At 35.2% G+C, this 16,751-nt stretch overlaps 2 protein-coding genes across 3 annotated transcripts in view; both read left to right on the top strand.

Moving 5' to 3' along the window:
• The first annotated feature begins 135 nt into the window (after nucleotides 1-135).
• LOC148673539 (uncharacterized) lies at nucleotides 136-1,810 on the top strand. Its single transcript, XM_088630128.1, has 2 exons — nucleotides 136-702; nucleotides 1,379-1,810. The coding sequence occupies exons 1-2, from the start codon at nucleotides 286-288 to the stop codon at nucleotides 1,526-1,528; spliced, it is 567 nt and encodes a 188-aa protein (XP_088486254.1). The 5' UTR covers nucleotides 136-285; the 3' UTR covers nucleotides 1,529-1,810.
• A 131-nt stretch (nucleotides 1,811-1,941) lies between these two features.
• trpm6 (transient receptor potential cation channel, subfamily M, member 6) overlaps nucleotides 1,942-16,751 on the top strand; it is a 42,661-nt gene continuing 27,851 nt past the window's right edge. The window contains exons 1-10 of one of the 2 annotated variants that reach the window (XM_088630124.1): nucleotides 1,942-3,107; nucleotides 4,435-4,488; nucleotides 4,976-5,121; nucleotides 5,894-5,973; nucleotides 6,997-7,035; nucleotides 9,105-9,285; nucleotides 13,004-13,217; nucleotides 14,053-14,177; nucleotides 14,959-15,130; nucleotides 16,270-16,444. In XM_088630124.1, the coding sequence (XP_088486250.1) occupies nucleotides 5,116-5,121; nucleotides 5,894-5,973; nucleotides 6,997-7,035; nucleotides 9,105-9,285; nucleotides 13,004-13,217; nucleotides 14,053-14,177; nucleotides 14,959-15,130; nucleotides 16,270-16,444 (992 nt within the window). In that variant the 5' untranslated portion in view covers nucleotides 1,942-3,107; nucleotides 4,435-4,488; nucleotides 4,976-5,115. Of the gene's footprint in view, nucleotides 3,567-4,434; nucleotides 4,489-4,975; nucleotides 5,122-5,893; nucleotides 5,974-6,996; nucleotides 7,036-9,104; nucleotides 9,286-13,003; nucleotides 13,218-14,052; nucleotides 14,178-14,958; nucleotides 15,131-16,269; nucleotides 16,445-16,751 lie in introns of both variants that reach the window. The other variant, XM_088630123.1, reaches the window with a different exon arrangement.

Raw genomic sequence — 16,751 nt, 5'->3', positions numbered from 1 at the left:
TAATGAAGACTGAAAAGTTTCAAAAACTCATTTTATTTTTTGTAAAACTAAACTAGGGCAGTAACACGTGTTTAAATGTGGGTGGAAAATAAGTTTTTGTGCTCGTCTCGGTCGTTAAGTCCACTAATTACAGAGGGCGCTATAGTTCGTAAAGCATAGCACAGTAATGTGGTCTGCTCTTTGTTAAGGGGCGGCGTTCACTCTGCAAAGCTTTGGTGAGTTCCTGTTGAGTTGTTGAGTAATATATTTTTTTAATTTAAAGAGCTTATTATATAAGTTGCATTTATGACCAAGAGAAGGGCAGAAAATATTTTGCTGTACAACGGTCCTTTGAAGAGATGCATTCGTCCACTGTACAAGATTGGAACACATGACCAAGGTATACCACGAGCAACCTGTGTTGATCCGCCGCTTTCACTAACCCACAACACCAAGAAAAGAGCGCTTATTGAGGGAGAAGAATTTGAAAAGGCGAATTCACCGTGTAAAAGACGAATCGTAAATGAGCTACAGCGTGAACGACATACGACCTTCAAAGAAAAAGACGTTTCTGTGAGGCACATTTCTGGAAGTTTCCAACAGGATGATAAACCCGAGGCGCGCGGTGCGGTGGATATTGCCAATCGTAACAACGATGCACTGAAAAGAAATACCTGTGAGGGAGACAACAGCTTCGAAGACGGATGCTTCAAACTTGAAAAGGTGATTTATATTTTTTCTCAATTCGTGGTTGGGAAATATTCTGAGCTGTAACATAAGTACTGACAACAAACGCAAGATGTCGCTGTTTTCACGTGTCAATGGCCACGCAGCTACAGCAGGGTTGAAAGTGATAATTTTGAAAAATCTGATTACCACTTCTTTTCGTGTGAATTGTAAGAGTAAAACCTCATCACTAGGAACTCATAGTTGTACATTTTAAAAGGGTCATATTTTAATGATCAGCGAGTTGTAAAAAATTGATTAGTTTTATGATCATAGCTCACTCCAGAACGGTTGTTTTCACCCATTGATTGAAAACCTCCAGGAGACCCTGATTTACCCCCAACTAAATGTGATGATAATTGTCTTGTTCATATTGCACTGTATATATAGTAGTAATTTCCCATGTGCTTGCTTTTGCATTTTGGTGCATCTACTGAAACTTATGTCCTTGATTCCAGGGAGGCTACGGACTAAGCTGTTAATTTATTTATATGTACAGTACTATCACAGGGGGGAGATGAACCTTAATTGTTACTTAAATTATATAATGAGAATATCTATATCTGGCAAATGAATTTGTAGATGTTAATAAACACTTAATAAAAGTTCTTCAGTAAGCAATGATTGCTTCATTGAAAACAAAAATTTGATATATTACCTGAATGTTTTACAGGTATCTCCAAAAGAAGAGGAACTTTGCCATTTCAACTCATTCCAGTACTGGAGAATTCCTCTTCCCGATCTTGATCTTTCAGAACTCCAGGATCCAGGTCTTGAGGAGCTCCCAGAACATTCTGCCACAGAGACTGACATGGAAACATGAGAGCATTTTTTTAGCCTGTTTATAGTCTTGAGTGAAAGGAAACATATGTTGTCTTTTTCCTATACTTATCCGTAACATTTTAAAGAAGAATGTTTAAAATGATGATGGATGTGATAAGTGTTAACACTGGAATTTTGTTCTACATAAATGCAGTTAGAATAAGAATTGAAATGTTGTTTCAGTATTCTTTTGTATTTTTTGTATTCTTATGTTAAATATTAAATGTTCAAATACATTAAAGGATAGGTCATTATTTTAATAAATTCACTTCTGCTTTCTAAACTTGTCTTACTTGTAAACTTACCCCTTTCAAAACTAATATTTAAGTTACGATGACTTGATAAATTAGGACAACGTCTTAACCTTTACCAATAAGTGGAAACTACATTGCAGTGCATTTATAAGATCACTTTGTTGGCTATATACTGTACAATTTCTTGCATTAGGAATTTGTCCTTTTAGCATACCTCAGCTTGCTCTCCATGAGACACACAGGCAGGGAGAGAGAAGCTTGGAGTCAGAGTGCAGGGTCAGCCATTTACACTGTGCCCCTGGAGCAGCTGTGGTTAAGGGCCTTGCTCAGGGGCCCAATGAAGTAGGATTCCTCTGTCGGCCACGGGATTTGAACCAGCAACCTTCCAGCCAGAGGCGCCCACAGAGCAAACCCAAGCAAAGAAGGCACATCTTTATTTAAGGGGTTGTGGGAGTATGGACCAAGCCACTATATTGTGGAAGCAGATTCCCTGGCAATTTTCAAGAAATAGCTGGATAAGATATAGCTGCTTGCTAACAAACAGGATAGACGGGCTATATGGCCAATTATCTACTCATATTTAATTGTTCTTATGTTCTTAACCCTCTCTGACTGATTTTTTTTCTCCCTTTGATTCCCATCTTCAATTTTTTTAGCTACTAATTGTTATCCCATTCTAATACTTGCCAAAGTACTTACAGTATGTGCTTTTATGGTTGCTTTGCCTGCAAATTTATTTTCTTAACAAACACCCTTATCAGTTGCACCTCTTGATTTAAGGTTGCATTGATTTCAAAGTAGTCAGTATAAAAGAAACCACATCCAGTTAGGTCCAGATGGTAAATTACATAAATCTGATTAAGATTCAGACGCCACAAATGGGTTGTTTATACCCAATTCTGAAATAACTTGACTAAAACCTAAATATAGCTAAAATTAAGTTGCTTCAACAATTGTAATTTCAAGGTAAATCATACTGTGCATTTGAAAACATTTTATTTTCACATTGTCATTCATTGTCTTACTGTAGCAGTGAGATCAATTTAAATTTGTCCTTGTGGATAGATATGTTCTGGATACAGGTGTCCAGAATGAAATGAAGGTAAATTTCAATTTTAGATTTGAAACATGATGAATGACTTTTAAATGCACTCTTCTGACACAAGGTGACACCGGTAGGTAATTAGTCTTCATGAGCTTTGAACACCTTAGGCACGAAAGTTAGTAAGAAGTTGTAGAAAAGCTCCTCCCATTAACTGCATTTCAAAGAAGTGAAACTGCTTGTGGTTCTCCAGTTTATTACAGGTTATTCTGCGAAATAGGATGGTAAGTTGAATACGTTTGCTATGAAGCTCTGACTTTTTCCTTTCTAGTTTTAGAAACTATCTGTTAATTTCTTGAAAATCGCTGTTGGAGTGAAGGGACCAACAAATCATTTCTGTTTTGCATTTAATAGATTTACGTATACAATATAGGGTATGCATTGATTTTCTTTACAAAATGATTGTTATATACATTCATTATAATTTGTGTATTCAAAACAAAGTGGTATTTTGATATGTACTGTAACTGCTTAGAATTTAGTCAAATGTGTTTAATAGCCCAAAACTATGCAAGCAAACTGCTTAAAATGTGTTTTAGATAATGAAAATAAATTACAAAGTTACGGAAACTTTAGTATCTAGAGTGGTTAGAGTTAAAATAATTTAGTGCCTTTCTGTTTTCTTTAAGAATAGGCTGTTGACATGAACAGTATTAAAAGCTGAAACTACTGTCATATGACAGGTGGTGTGCAATGATCTTTGACTTTATCAAAGTAGATTCATATAGTGTAGAATTATATATTGGTGTTGTTTATACTATCTATAGAATAAATACAATACTTACTAAAAAACATACATGCTTATTTCAGTATATTGTGCTGTGTTATTTACTAAAGGTCAAACATTAACGTGATAAATATTTTAATTTCATAGCAAGTTATCTACTAAGTAACTTAATGTTTTGGAAATACAAGCTTTAGTTGCGTGGAAGATGATTTAGATATAAATAAACTACATCCAAAAATTTCAATTTTTTATAAAGAAGTGCTCTCAAAAAATGGTGAAAAGCTGAAATACAGCAGTGAGTGAAATTACAGAAACCTGTTTTTCTTTGTTTAAATGATGCAACATTTTCTGAATACATTTAAAAGGTGTATCATCATAAACAACAGCACATTCTTAAGTTAAAAACAGATTAGCTAAAGTATCAGAGAGCAAAACTGAAAAAATGGTTGCATTTTGTAGCTGTAATTATGTTATTTGATCCTTCAGCTTTTATGAAGTGCCCTGTTATCATGTGAAGTCAACCTTTTTAAAGCCTATAAAAGATAAAAGAGTCACGATTGGATATGATGTACAGTACAGTGTAATAAATCATCTTACTACGCAATGCTCCATATACTGTACATTATTCTTGCCATGTGAATTACTGAATTACAAGGCTTCAGAATTGTCATCGCATGGAGATGCTATACAATTAAATTATTATCTTTGAACTATTTATTTGGGTATTAAGCGGGTTTCTAACATGCTGTTTATTTGTGACAAGTTTTTGTTTTACATTCTTTAGTTCCTGGTAATCACTTTGTTTTATGTAATTGCTTCAACAGCTGAAAAAGATTTCTCACATATGCGTGCCACTTCATAAATTAGCAAGAAACAAGGTAAAATGTGCTTAAACTCATTATTTCAAGGATGATCTATTTTTCATTAAGTATATTCTTGAAGTGAATCACAATGTTTCACGATGTACCGGTAACATCAGATATTGAAAGGTAGATAGGGTATAAATTATAAATGCTATGTTCAAGAATATGTATTGTATATATTGTATATACTTAAATGTTTGATTTTTCATTATCTAGAAAGTGTTTGTTTTCCACCTAATAAATATTTTGGAGTGTTTATCAAACTGAGGATATCTGGCTTTTTTTGCAGAGGCAATTGATCATTTTTTATTCCCATTTCAAGAAATGTAAATTTTGACAAAACTCTTGGTACACCTTTTTCTGTGTTAGTGGGTTTCCAGACAACAGGACTCTGTAAGTCTTGCCAATGTAATTACATTGACGCAGACAATCCAAGAGGATAGGCTTTTTTTCTGAAAAGGAAAACACTTTTTCAAGCATTTCCTTCTCCCTTTTTTTACAGTACAGGCCTGATGACCCAGACTTCAGTCTGAATGTAGTCAAGCAGTGTGAGTGCTCTTCTCAAGAATCTCTTTTAGATACATAAACGGATCTCTGACAAGTTTTTGGAGGGATAAATAAAGTCTTTCAGTGAATGTCCAAATGAAGGTAATGTATTTTATTTCTGAGAAGTTAACAGTGCATGTGCGTGATCAATTTTAGTGTTAAATAGTATTTAGAAATTAAATGTGAGATTCTAGGTTTACAGAATTACCGGTTAATCCTAAATAAACAGAATTACAGGATTTTAATAAAAACCTATTAAAAACTAATGCTCCAACAGGTAAAGTTATGTATTTTGTAATGCTGAAATAAACATAAATTCAAGGAAATGATTTGGGAAGCTTGTGAAATAGTTTACAGGAAATGATAACGGAGGAGCATTGTAATATTTTGGTGTGTCAAAGCACAGGAAATGCTGCTAGTTCTGGTGAAATATAATCTTATAAGCAATATTAATTTTTAAGTTTTACAATAAAGCATTTTGTGTAAATTTCATATTGCTGTTATTGAATCCAAATGTAATTTTAAGGTCCAAGATCCTTCACTTGGTTTCACTTTGGTTTCACATGGAAAAGTTAAACATGCTTTTCACCACAACCAACTAACACATACATGGAGTGAATTTTTTAGTGTAAATTGAATGTTATTTTTATCCTTTAATAAAAGTGAATTATCCTTTCTCAATGGAAATGCATACCCTTTTTCAAATCCTGATCACAATGATCCCCATCATTTTCAAAGTTCACAGAGGTCTACCGTGAAATTCTAAAACATATTGTAGACATAGTTGTGGCCTTTATTGAACTGTAGTATGTGTACTTTAAATATGCACTTTTCCACATTATAGAAAATGTTAACTATCACATAATATTTTTAGTCCAGAAAAACATGGATCGAAGAAACTTTCTGCAAAAGAGAATGCATGATGTTTATACCAATCTCAAGAGGGCCACACAGGTAATATTTTAATACTTAAAATTGTTTTGCTATGAGGTTTATGTTTGCAATTAGCAACTCTAAGGACACCTTTTTTTCTTGTGATGCAGGTTTCCTTTTCTGAAATCAAAACTGATATAGAAAACTTTTCTTAAAGTACAAAATAACATTTAACCTATCAATGTACAAGTATTCCTATACACAGGCTAGTAAGCACATTTCCTGAGGAGATTCTCAGAAGGCTTTATCAGATGTTCAACAGATACTTATCACAGTTGTAATTTTCATTTTAACAAAAAGATAACACATCAAAAACATGTGTTTCTCAATATTTTGAGGTAATAAAAATGATCAACAGAGAGACAGATTACAAATGCAATAACGGAAATATATATTTTTTAATCATGAAAAACATTTTGAGAAAACATTCTCAGCAGATAGATATGTATTCACCTTAAGAAATAGTTTTCACCTTAAGAAACGACAAGCACCTAATTACGTTTCTCTATGAACCCAATATTTCATTACAAAATTTCGCTTAAATTGATTCAGGCTTTCTAGTGATTTAATATTTGGCGTGAAATAAAAAGTTTAAGCTATATATCTGTACATATAATTTGTTAATTTAGCTGTACTGTATGTGTAAAGAATTTGAATATACTTACTGTATCTTCAGAAAAGTGTCCTGTCAGGATATTTCTTCTTTTTACACTGCAGAGTTAAGCAACAGACAGTTAATTATGTACAATTGTTGACTGAAACTGGGACCCAAACAATGATTTAAACAGTGCCTTTACTGACATGTCCATTCAGAAGCCCAGTTGCTAAAAGTGCTGAGAATTGTATTAAATTGATCTTTCGCCCATCAACTTGAGTAATGTCCAATATTAAAATGCTTAATAATGTAACCTAGATCCATGTTATTTCAGAAATAAAAAAAAGTTTTCATGAAGCAGCAATTATATTAATATGCTAGGTACATTTCTAGGTAAATCTGGAAATGTATTTTCTAGCTGCCTCTGTTTACCATCTTGTGTATTACAGATGTATTCCAGGATGTCAAGTGTGTCAGAACTTAATAAGGTAAGATGATGCTAAGCTGGTTCAGATAGGAAAAAATAAGAATAACTTGTTACGTTTGACTAGTGCTTTTTATCCCAAATGCACTAAAAGTGCTTCACATACTGTATACCGGGGGACCAACTTCATCCATATCTGAAGCTACAAAGGTGTTGCGTGGAAGCCATTATGCACTAACAGCCTTACTGTACAGTAGATCAGGTAGAGAAATGAGAAATTACTTCATTAATCATATTAATGGGAAAAACTAGGGAGACCAGACTGTGAAACTCCAAGATGGAATTCTTCCAGGACACTAGGGTTAACACCTCTTCTGTTTTGAACTGTGCTATGATATCTTTAATGTCCACAAGTATTAGCAATCCCAGTGTCCTCTGTCATATTAGTCCTTAGGCTTGAAAATTCTCCTTCAGATGGAAGAGTGCCAACTACTGATCTAGCAACACTACAGAAACATGAAACGTTTTTATACATATCACCTACTGTATGTCAGTACTGACCATACACAGCCACACTTAGCTTCTCAAATTTTACAAAATTTTGGATAGCGGCAGTAACTCTACTATCATAAGATGCAAGTGCATGCCATATGTGCTGCATTCAAAGGATAAAATATATAAAAATATATGCATATTACATAGTCAAATCAGGGTTTTAAGATGCATGCACCGTATTTTGTTTCAGGAACAATGAAGAGTTTTGGGGATAATAAAAACCTACTATTGTACTTACACAAGCTACACAGTTCGTACTGCTTTTTCTCTTAGTTGTTTGCCTCCAGCTTGGTCGAGTCCGTTGAAAGATTCCTCTTGTGTCCTACACTAAATGAGAATTTAGCTGTGTTTTTATATAGTATATGACAAGGAAAGGAATACCAACCTGCTCTGTTAGCTCTCTTGAGCTCTGCCTCCTCTGTCGTACAGTATAGGAAGATCTACTGCTCTCCCTTCTTCCAAACAACAAACTCTTTTTTTCTATGCCAGAAATTCCTTGTTTTACACAGTCACCCGACTAATCCTTATCACTTAGCTGGTAGGGTGGTGGCAATTGATAGTTTAACTCCATCAGATTCTGGAGAATGTAGTAAGGGCAAGATCTGCCACATTGCCAATGACTACCACTATGTTTTGTATCCCAAAACTGACCAATCTGACTGACCAATAGCCATCCCAAGGCAAATCATCCCCACCATATAGAAGCAGAAAACAGGGTAGTGTGGTGGAGACAGACTAAGAGCTTATCAGTCTCCCTTCTGAGTTGCACACCAGGCATATCTCCTGGTCCAGTCCTTCATGTGCACTCTTTTCCTAGACAGTGACCTCCCCTGATTTTTATGAATTATGAATTATCTTCATATTTTTTTCACTTGTATTGGTACTGTTTGCCAGGGTGTGCAAACACCGCTTAGCCTACCGCCTACATTCTCCACCATATGTGACACCATGCAGGGTGGCAGAGTGCTGGGTTTCCCCTTGAGCAAGTGGAACAAGAATTGGTGCAAAACAAGTGCTTTTTATTTACAGCTTTGAGTAAGAATGAAAACTAAATGGAAAACAAAAATCTATCTCTGTCTCAGTTCTATACTGACATCTCCTATATTCCTAACTTAACCCAATGGGGCTACTGTGCACCTTGCTGACTAGGAAACAACAAGATTTAAAAAATCAAAACTGTAAAATTATGTTCCACATGAAAAAGCCTTGACTACTCCTTCTCTTAGTTGCTTGCCTAACTTGAGCTTTGCCTACCATGTCATACACTAAAGGATCTGCTTCCTTCTTCCATGCAGCAGGTACTGTAACCAGGTCTCCCTTAGGAAGTCCTGGTTTTATACAATACATCTGACCAATCATTATTCTTGGACTGGACAGGCGACAGCTGGCAATAGGTCATCCCCAGAGGCTTGTGGGAAATGTAGGAGTTTGCCTATAATATTCTAAACGTTAAACGGCAATGGTGCATGTATAATTATTGTTTTAAGTTGACATTTCTTGTATCTCTTTTTTTCTGAAGCAGTGGTCACCCAGTCAAAGTAATTTCCACAGAAATTTAATTTGAATATTCCTTCTCAGGTGCTGCTGTGGCCGACTGATTGGAGAACATACAGGCTTGGACTTAAGCTCCCCACTCTACATGTCAGCCCTGGAGAGTGAGAGAGAAGAGTGGTCTGTTGAGAAACACACAAAGGCCAGTCCTACGGATGCTTTTGGCACAATTGACTTTCAAGATGGAGCTCGATCCTTTCATGCTAAGGTTTGAAAAATTTTTAATAAGAGTGGCCAAGTTTTGCAGAAACCCTTAGTCAAGAGAAATGACTACAACAGAGACTAAGAACCATATCTTAATGGTTTGGGTATTGGGACACAAGTCAGAGCTCAGATTAGAACCCTGATAGCTGTTTGCCATTGAACTAACTTCAGGGTGAGCGCCCCCTACTGGTCCCACTAACACCTCTTCTAGCAGCAACCTTTGCTTTCCCAGGAAGTCTCCCATCCAGGTATTGCTAAATCAACTTAGCTTCAGTGGATTGCCTGTTTTGAGTTGCAGGGTGATATACAGTAGCTGCTGGATGTATCATCAGAAGAAGTTATACATTCAGCACCTAGGTACAGTAAAGTTAACTACATCTGTTGAGGGTGATGAGAAAAATATTAGGAATAATCAAGAATTTTCTGGACTGTACACATCAATTGCTATCTTTCCAATCTCAGCTGCTATTGTTTATACTCAAGTCCATAATGGCAAGGAGAAAGAGAGCATCCGGGATAAGACAGAAACAGCTCTTGCTGATAATGCTACAGGCTCACAGGAGCCTAGCAACCTGTAGGAGTCAATGATGCAAGGCAAGCTAACAGCACACGGATTGATTCACGCTCAGTTAGCAGCAGTAGGACTCACATAACACATACCACACCAGTACTGATATCTAAGGCACTTTGTTCATACTCAGCTAATAACATAGCCCACAGCAAAAGCAGTAATGTCTCAAGTACAGTGCCAACAAAACATGGACCTATACTGGAGCTACAGTAATAAAGTGAATTCCTGTCTTTCAACGTTTTAGAAAAAGAGGATAAATTAGTGGATAGTTTTGTAAAAGCATATAGATTTGAATATATTTATTTACATAACAATAATAACTATCTTTATTTTTATGTCACTCCTTTCATGAGATATCTCCAGGTTGTTTACAACAATAAAGACAAAAATAAGTAAAGTAAAATTAAAATAACTAAAAACGTTAAAGAAGTGAGTTTTAAAACAGGATTTGAAAATGCTGACTGACTAAAAGGTCTGATATTGGCTGGGAGGTTTCTATTCAGGGTCTTCCAATGTTTGTAGTCTTGTTTTGGAAACTCAGAGGCCAGAGTCCAAAGATTACAATTGACGAGTAGGTGTATAGGAGGGTAACAGTTCATTTGTGTATTCAAGACACAAACAATTCAAACTTCCCCCACAATCAAGCTACACATATATATATATACATTTCCTCATATTTACACTATACCCCTCCATTTTTGCACATACTGTAACATAACCTAAACTATTTGCACTTGCCCACAAACCAATATTCCTTTGTTGTGAACTCATTTATTGAGTAGTTTGATTGAATGTGGGATAAATGATTTCCTCATTTGTTAAGTCTGCATTGAGGGACACTAAAACATCTTTTGAGGGCATTAGTTGGTATTTTTCATACTGAACATCAGGGATCAGAGGAGTTATTAACAGCTAGAGAAACTATACTGTAGGTCTATACTGTAAGCATGTAGTGAAGATATTTCTCCCTTTTTGTGGTTGGGGATTACATTAGCACATTTCTAGTCACTGGGTAGTTTCTTCCTTGAGTAGCTATGAATATGTTTTACAAATGGTCTATAAGTAACTTGTCAAGTTCTTTTAAGGACAACTGAGAGACTACAATGAGACCTTGGAATTTTAATTACTTCTAGTACATTTCCCTTTTCTGTACAAATGCCATTTAATAAAGAACTTTGCCTTTCTTTAGCTACCTGGACTGATTCCAGGACCATAAGTATTAAAACTTAGGTTGACACATTTGCATACCTGATAAGGAGAGCCAATTATTCTAACTTCAACCTGTTCAGAGTTCAGATGTAAAGAGATATGCTGCATCAATTTCTTAGCATTTAATCTAAGACAGGCAGTGTGACAAAGTAAACAGTGCCTGACCGAAATAATGTTTTTAACAAAACATAAATATATGTGTCATCGTCATACAAATTAGAACTAAAACCATGTCTACCAGAAAGGTGAGGTGTTAACTTGTAAGTATTAAACAGAGGCCAATAAAAGATTGTAGTTGCTTTCATATCCCACAGCCATGTGAAGAAACTGAAAGGCCCATCAGCACATCAAACTGTTGTCAACCTGCACAAATGAAGCTCTGTTGAATTTCTATTTCGATCAGAAGCACCTCTTTAGAAGGATGCTTAAAACATGAATATGGTCTCATATTCAACTTTTAATATCTGCATTTATTGGTGCATTTCAGAATACGTGTCCAAAGATTTGAGATAATTGGTACTGTATTCACCCAGATTGTTGCCACTTCTAAAATCTGCTGTATTTATTTTTTTCCTGAAACATCTGACAGGTTTAAAAGTACATATAAAGATTTCCGTAAATACACGTTACTACAATTGTACATGACTTTCTAAATGACTGTATTTACTTTCTAACTTACATGTGTAAATATAAAATTATGAATTCCTAAATTCTATAATTATGGTTTGTTTAGATTTGCAGTGATGTTGGAAACATTATTCGCGTGTCGTCATCCAGTTCAAAGTAGTTTTAACATTTTTCTGACAAGAAAGATCATGATTGCATCTACGTAGACAGTCCACAATGCATGCCAAAATTTTCCCAATATTCCTGTGGAGTGAAATATCCTGGTATGCTCTGTCCATCTCCTCAAGCTTTGCTTCAGACTGCCTGTGCATCAAAGCAGATGGAGCAACAAGAATATTCACATAATTAAGCTCAGATCTTGGTATGAAGATGTTCTTGATTTATAATACAATAGAAAATTACCACTGACTGGGCAATTTGATCCTCAGTGATTTTTACAAAAACCTTTCTGTTTTCAGCCCATATCAGGGACATGGTCTTTACATTGAAGAATCGATAAGACTCTCTAAGAGTGCATAGTTTGGCACAAATACATTACTGACCCTCGATCTAGACAATTGCTATAAATATGAAAAAGCAATGGTACTAATACCATTTCAATGGTATGTCTCTAATTACATCTGATTAAATCACTCCAAACTGAACATTTTGAGCAGTCATTTTCTTATCTGTGCTTTCTGTTTTTCTTGATGTTTTATTGATATTAGACCAACATCTCAAGTAATCTCTCCAGCAGTTCCAAGTTCCCTTTTGTGATGAATTTAGGTTTAGTTTAGACCATCATGATGGACACCAACAAGTGCAGAATGATAACACTTATTACCACAAACAACAGAACAATTGATGGGAAAGCTTAAGTGTTACACTCAGGACAGTTTAAGTGTTTGGTTGCTACAGAGCTCTTCTTATAGGGATTGATGGCAACCTGACTACACGTCACTACATCAATAAAGACCTGAGTCCTCATTTTCTGCTGATGTGGCAACATTCTATAAGGACGTACAGTACAACAAAGGTGGTGTAGTGAGTTAGAAATGTGACACCTACTACAAAAATATTTCCTAATTTTCCTGATAAGTTTGTGAAAAATCTAGCATTTTTCTAATTCTCTCTAAATAAACTGATTCCTTTTAGATGAACTAATAATCTAACAAAGTAATAATAATTACTTACAATTCAGGCCTTCTGTTTTGAATGCATGTCTTGTAAGGACAAATTTACAGTACGATAAGAGTCTTGCTGTCTACTTGTTGGAATTGGACAATTGTCATTACATGTACAGCACTTCAAAACCATGTTTCTTTCTCATTTTCAGTACCTCAGAGTGTCATATGATACAAAATTGGACCAACTGTTACACTTTATAGTGAAGGAGTGGCAGATGGACTTACCAAAGTTGGTCATTTCTGTCCATGGAGGCAATCATAACTTTGAGCTCCCTCCCAAGGTAAAACAGATCTTTGGAAAGGGCCTGATCAAGGCAGCAGAAACAACAGGAGCATGGATAGTGACCGAAGGCATTAATGCAGGTATTTTTTTTTCAGTTAAGCAACAAAAACAGTTACTGTACATGTCTGCAGTGGAACACCCATTGGTTCATATGATCAAATATAATTTAAAGAACTAAGAAAAGAAGGCGTTTGACTTTGCCAGACCCTTTTAAAATTTAGAATCCCGTAAGAGGAGTTTTTATTCATTTAAAACATTTTCATACTGATTAACATAATCCAAATACATATGACACACTTTCCAGGTGCATTATCATTCCAGTTGTCCATCTCAGGACTGATTTCAGTTCAATAATATATGGTCAATAGATTGACTATAGTTGTGCACTGTACAGTTTTTGCATGCTGTCCCTTGATTTGAATTCAGCAGCTTTAACAAGAGCACCTAAGCATATTTTACAGGTTATTGGTAACATTCTAAACGTCTCCTCTCTTTTTTGAGTGTAATGTAAATGCAATACATTTCTGTCTGCTAATGAGTCATTATTTCCTCAAACAATAAATTTATAAAGGTACTTAATGTTTCATCACGGAATATAAGAATACAAATGCTTACTTAGTTTATATTTAAAATATCAATTTACACAATATTTTTCAAATTGCTAACTATATTAGTACTATATCATTCAGAATCTGAAGTATTCTTGTCTGCACACAGGTAAGAATATTAATACATAAGAAAGAGAGTTTGTTGGTTAAGCTGCACACTTAAACATTTCTGTATGGATGTATAGTATGTACAAAATGAATATCCTCCTATGGTTATCGAACTAGAAAATATCTTATCTCAAGTGCATGTGACCAAAAAGTGCATAGAATGACCCCCTACACACACTTCCTTCCTTTTATCTTCCAGGCATAGCAAGACATGTTGGGGATGCTCTTAAAACTCATGGTGATCATGATTTCCGGAAGAGGTATGCAATTGGAATAGCTCCATGGGGAGTGATTGAGAACCAATCTGACCTAATAGGGAAAGATGTAAGTGTTGCTTCTATTCATTAATAATAATAATAATAATAATAATAATAATAATAATAATAATAATAATAATAATAATAATAATAATAATAATAATAATAGCAATTGCAATAGCAATCTTGGATTGATGCTTGCTTAATTCACCAACTTTAATTTGAATATTCTGTATTTCATACTGTTATGCTTCTTATACTTTTACAGAATGTTTCTTTTACACGTTAAAATGAACCATTATTAACTGTGAGATTTCTAATTGGTTTCCAAGCTAAATCTGATAGGCGTAAGTTGTTTTTCCACAATGTATTTTACTCTTATATAACCAGTATTAATTTTATATTAAAGTGTCCAGCTTTAGTTTTCTTTAAACTTGATAGGAGACACAATGAAGTAGATGCTACTTGTGTGACATTTCATTTTGTTTGAAGACTGATATATACAAACTTCATCACAGTAGATCAGATATGTATCTTTGTAAGAAAGCTGTTAATTTAATGTAACAGTTCCTTGTGTTGTCATGCAAAATTATTCTTTTTGTTTTTAAAATTATGGAATCAAATAAAAAAATATTTAATTTCACTGCTGTCTCTGCTTCATCTAAATTGAAATCTACCTTTATGTTGTGTAAAAATGAACTTACTGACAAAGCAGACAAAAAAGGAAACATTCCAGATCTCTATTTTCTTTCTTTCGAAAGTAGCACAATTGTATTTTTAACAGTCAAACAGTAAGAACTGCAGTGAAATAAGGCAGAATTGTAAAATAATTTGTTTTACCTGTTCAGGTTGTTTGTCCCTATCAAACACTGGGCAACCCCCTGAGCAAACTGATGTGCCTCAACAGTCTGCACTCTCACTTTGTCCTGGTGGACGATGGGACTGTAGGAAGGTTCGGAAGTGAGATGAACCTGAGGAGAAAGTTCGAACAAATCATCGGACTTCAGAAGATTCACTCCAGTTAGTATCATGAACAGTATAGGTGATGTCAGTATATTGTTATGGTTTTGGTACATGATATTTTTTTTCTTATCATATCTCTGCAATGAAAATTGAGACTTCTTAGGAAATAATTCATTTTTTCTTCTTCCTTTCACCAAAACATAAGAAGAAGGCTTTGAAGACTGAACACAGTGAAGGATAAGACATAATTACTAACATATAATTAATTATTATATAATTACTCAAGTTCAAATACAGATTCAGTAGATGTGTATAAGTCTTACTAGTCAAGGAATGTGACATTTAATAATGACTTTGTGTCATAATGTACAGTTATATACAGCATATGTTTTATTTTATATATCTAACAGATACCAAGCACATTTGTGGAACTTGGAATTGTTTTTATACAGACATATAACATACAGTAGGAAAGGCTAAAAACAGGAGGCCCAACTAGCTTGTTAAAATAAACCAGTTTAATATCACAGCTGGGTAGCTTATTCCAGTCTCCTAGAATCTGTTGTGAAAAAGTGCCACCTGTTCTCCACTTTAATTGTACTTCTTAGTAGTTTCAGCTTGTGTCCTCTCATTTCAGTCCAGTAGTTTGCCTTGTCAATGAGTGAGGTCTCCTCATAGTTATCTTTGTTCTTGCCTGAAAAGGTGCAGGTCTCTTATCCTGTCAGTGCTGGACATTTCTTACTAGAAGGGGAGTTGTGTTTTACCCTGAGGTTATTGGGGAAATTAGCAGTTTTTCACATGCAGTTTCCCTCTTCATCTCCCCTCTAGAAATGACGGGAGTTACCAGCCCTGGGGTTGGCCATTCCCACCTCAGGACATTTCCTTTCCAAATGTCTGGTGGGAAGATAGTAATTGCTACACTATCAACATAGATTTTAATGGGGACTGAAAATCAAAATATTAATTAGTGGATAAGAAAACACAATTTCCAGTCTTAAGCCTTGCCTTAATATCAGACGTCTAGTCGATTATTAAAAACTACACATTGAACTGGTATTGGAAGCTTTAGTCAAAAAAATTTAATACAGCCTGAAAGGGATATTTTCCAGGTCTTTTATTACACAAACACGTCCTTGGAGCTTAAACATATCCAGGAGGATGTTGCGACCAACTGTGTGGTGAACCTTCTTTTTCAGGGTTGGGTCAAGGTGTTCCCGTGGTGGCAGTGCTGGTAGAAGGTGACCCCAGTGCGGTGCCACTAGTGTGGGAGTATGTCAGGAGCACCCCCCCTGTGCCTGTGGTGGTCTTTGAAGGGACTGGGGGGGCTGCTGACCTCCTGGCTTTCGTGCACAAACAAACAGCTGAAGGCAGGTGAGAGCCAATAATGTGAACAAGTCATATGCAAAGGGACGAAAAAGAGATATTGGCGTGGAATTGCAGATACTTCACAGCGAGCAGATTTTTTTTGCATTTCTGCTCATCACTTAGTAACATATCATTAACTTTGCTATTATAAACACTAAGCAAAAAGAAGGCTAACAAGTCAACACAATGCATCATGCATTGTCAACATAACACAGCTTGTGTTGTAGATCACAAAAGTAAATGCTGAGTGAGCAACTTTTGTTTTAATAACTATTAAATGTATATGTATATGTATATCTAAACATCCAAATAC

Source organism: Lepisosteus platostomus, chromosome 4 (assembly GCF_059453375.1).
Source record: "Lepisosteus platostomus isolate fLepPlt1 chromosome 4, fLepPlt1.hap1, whole genome shotgun sequence".
In the NCBI taxonomy this organism is placed as follows: domain Eukaryota; kingdom Metazoa; phylum Chordata; class Actinopteri; order Semionotiformes; family Lepisosteidae; genus Lepisosteus; species Lepisosteus platostomus.
This window is presented reverse-complemented; position numbering and strand designations above follow the sequence as displayed.

Excerpts from the sequence above, each read along its gene's own strand:
- LOC148673539 (XM_088630128.1), top strand. The coding sequence starts at position 286 with ATGACCAAGAGAAGGGCAGAAAATATTTTGCTGTACAACGGTCCTTTG. Across the intron at positions 703-1,378 it reads GATGCTTCAAACTTGAAAAG|GTATCTCCAAAAGAAGAGGA; the intron begins GTGATTTATATT and ends AATGTTTTACAG.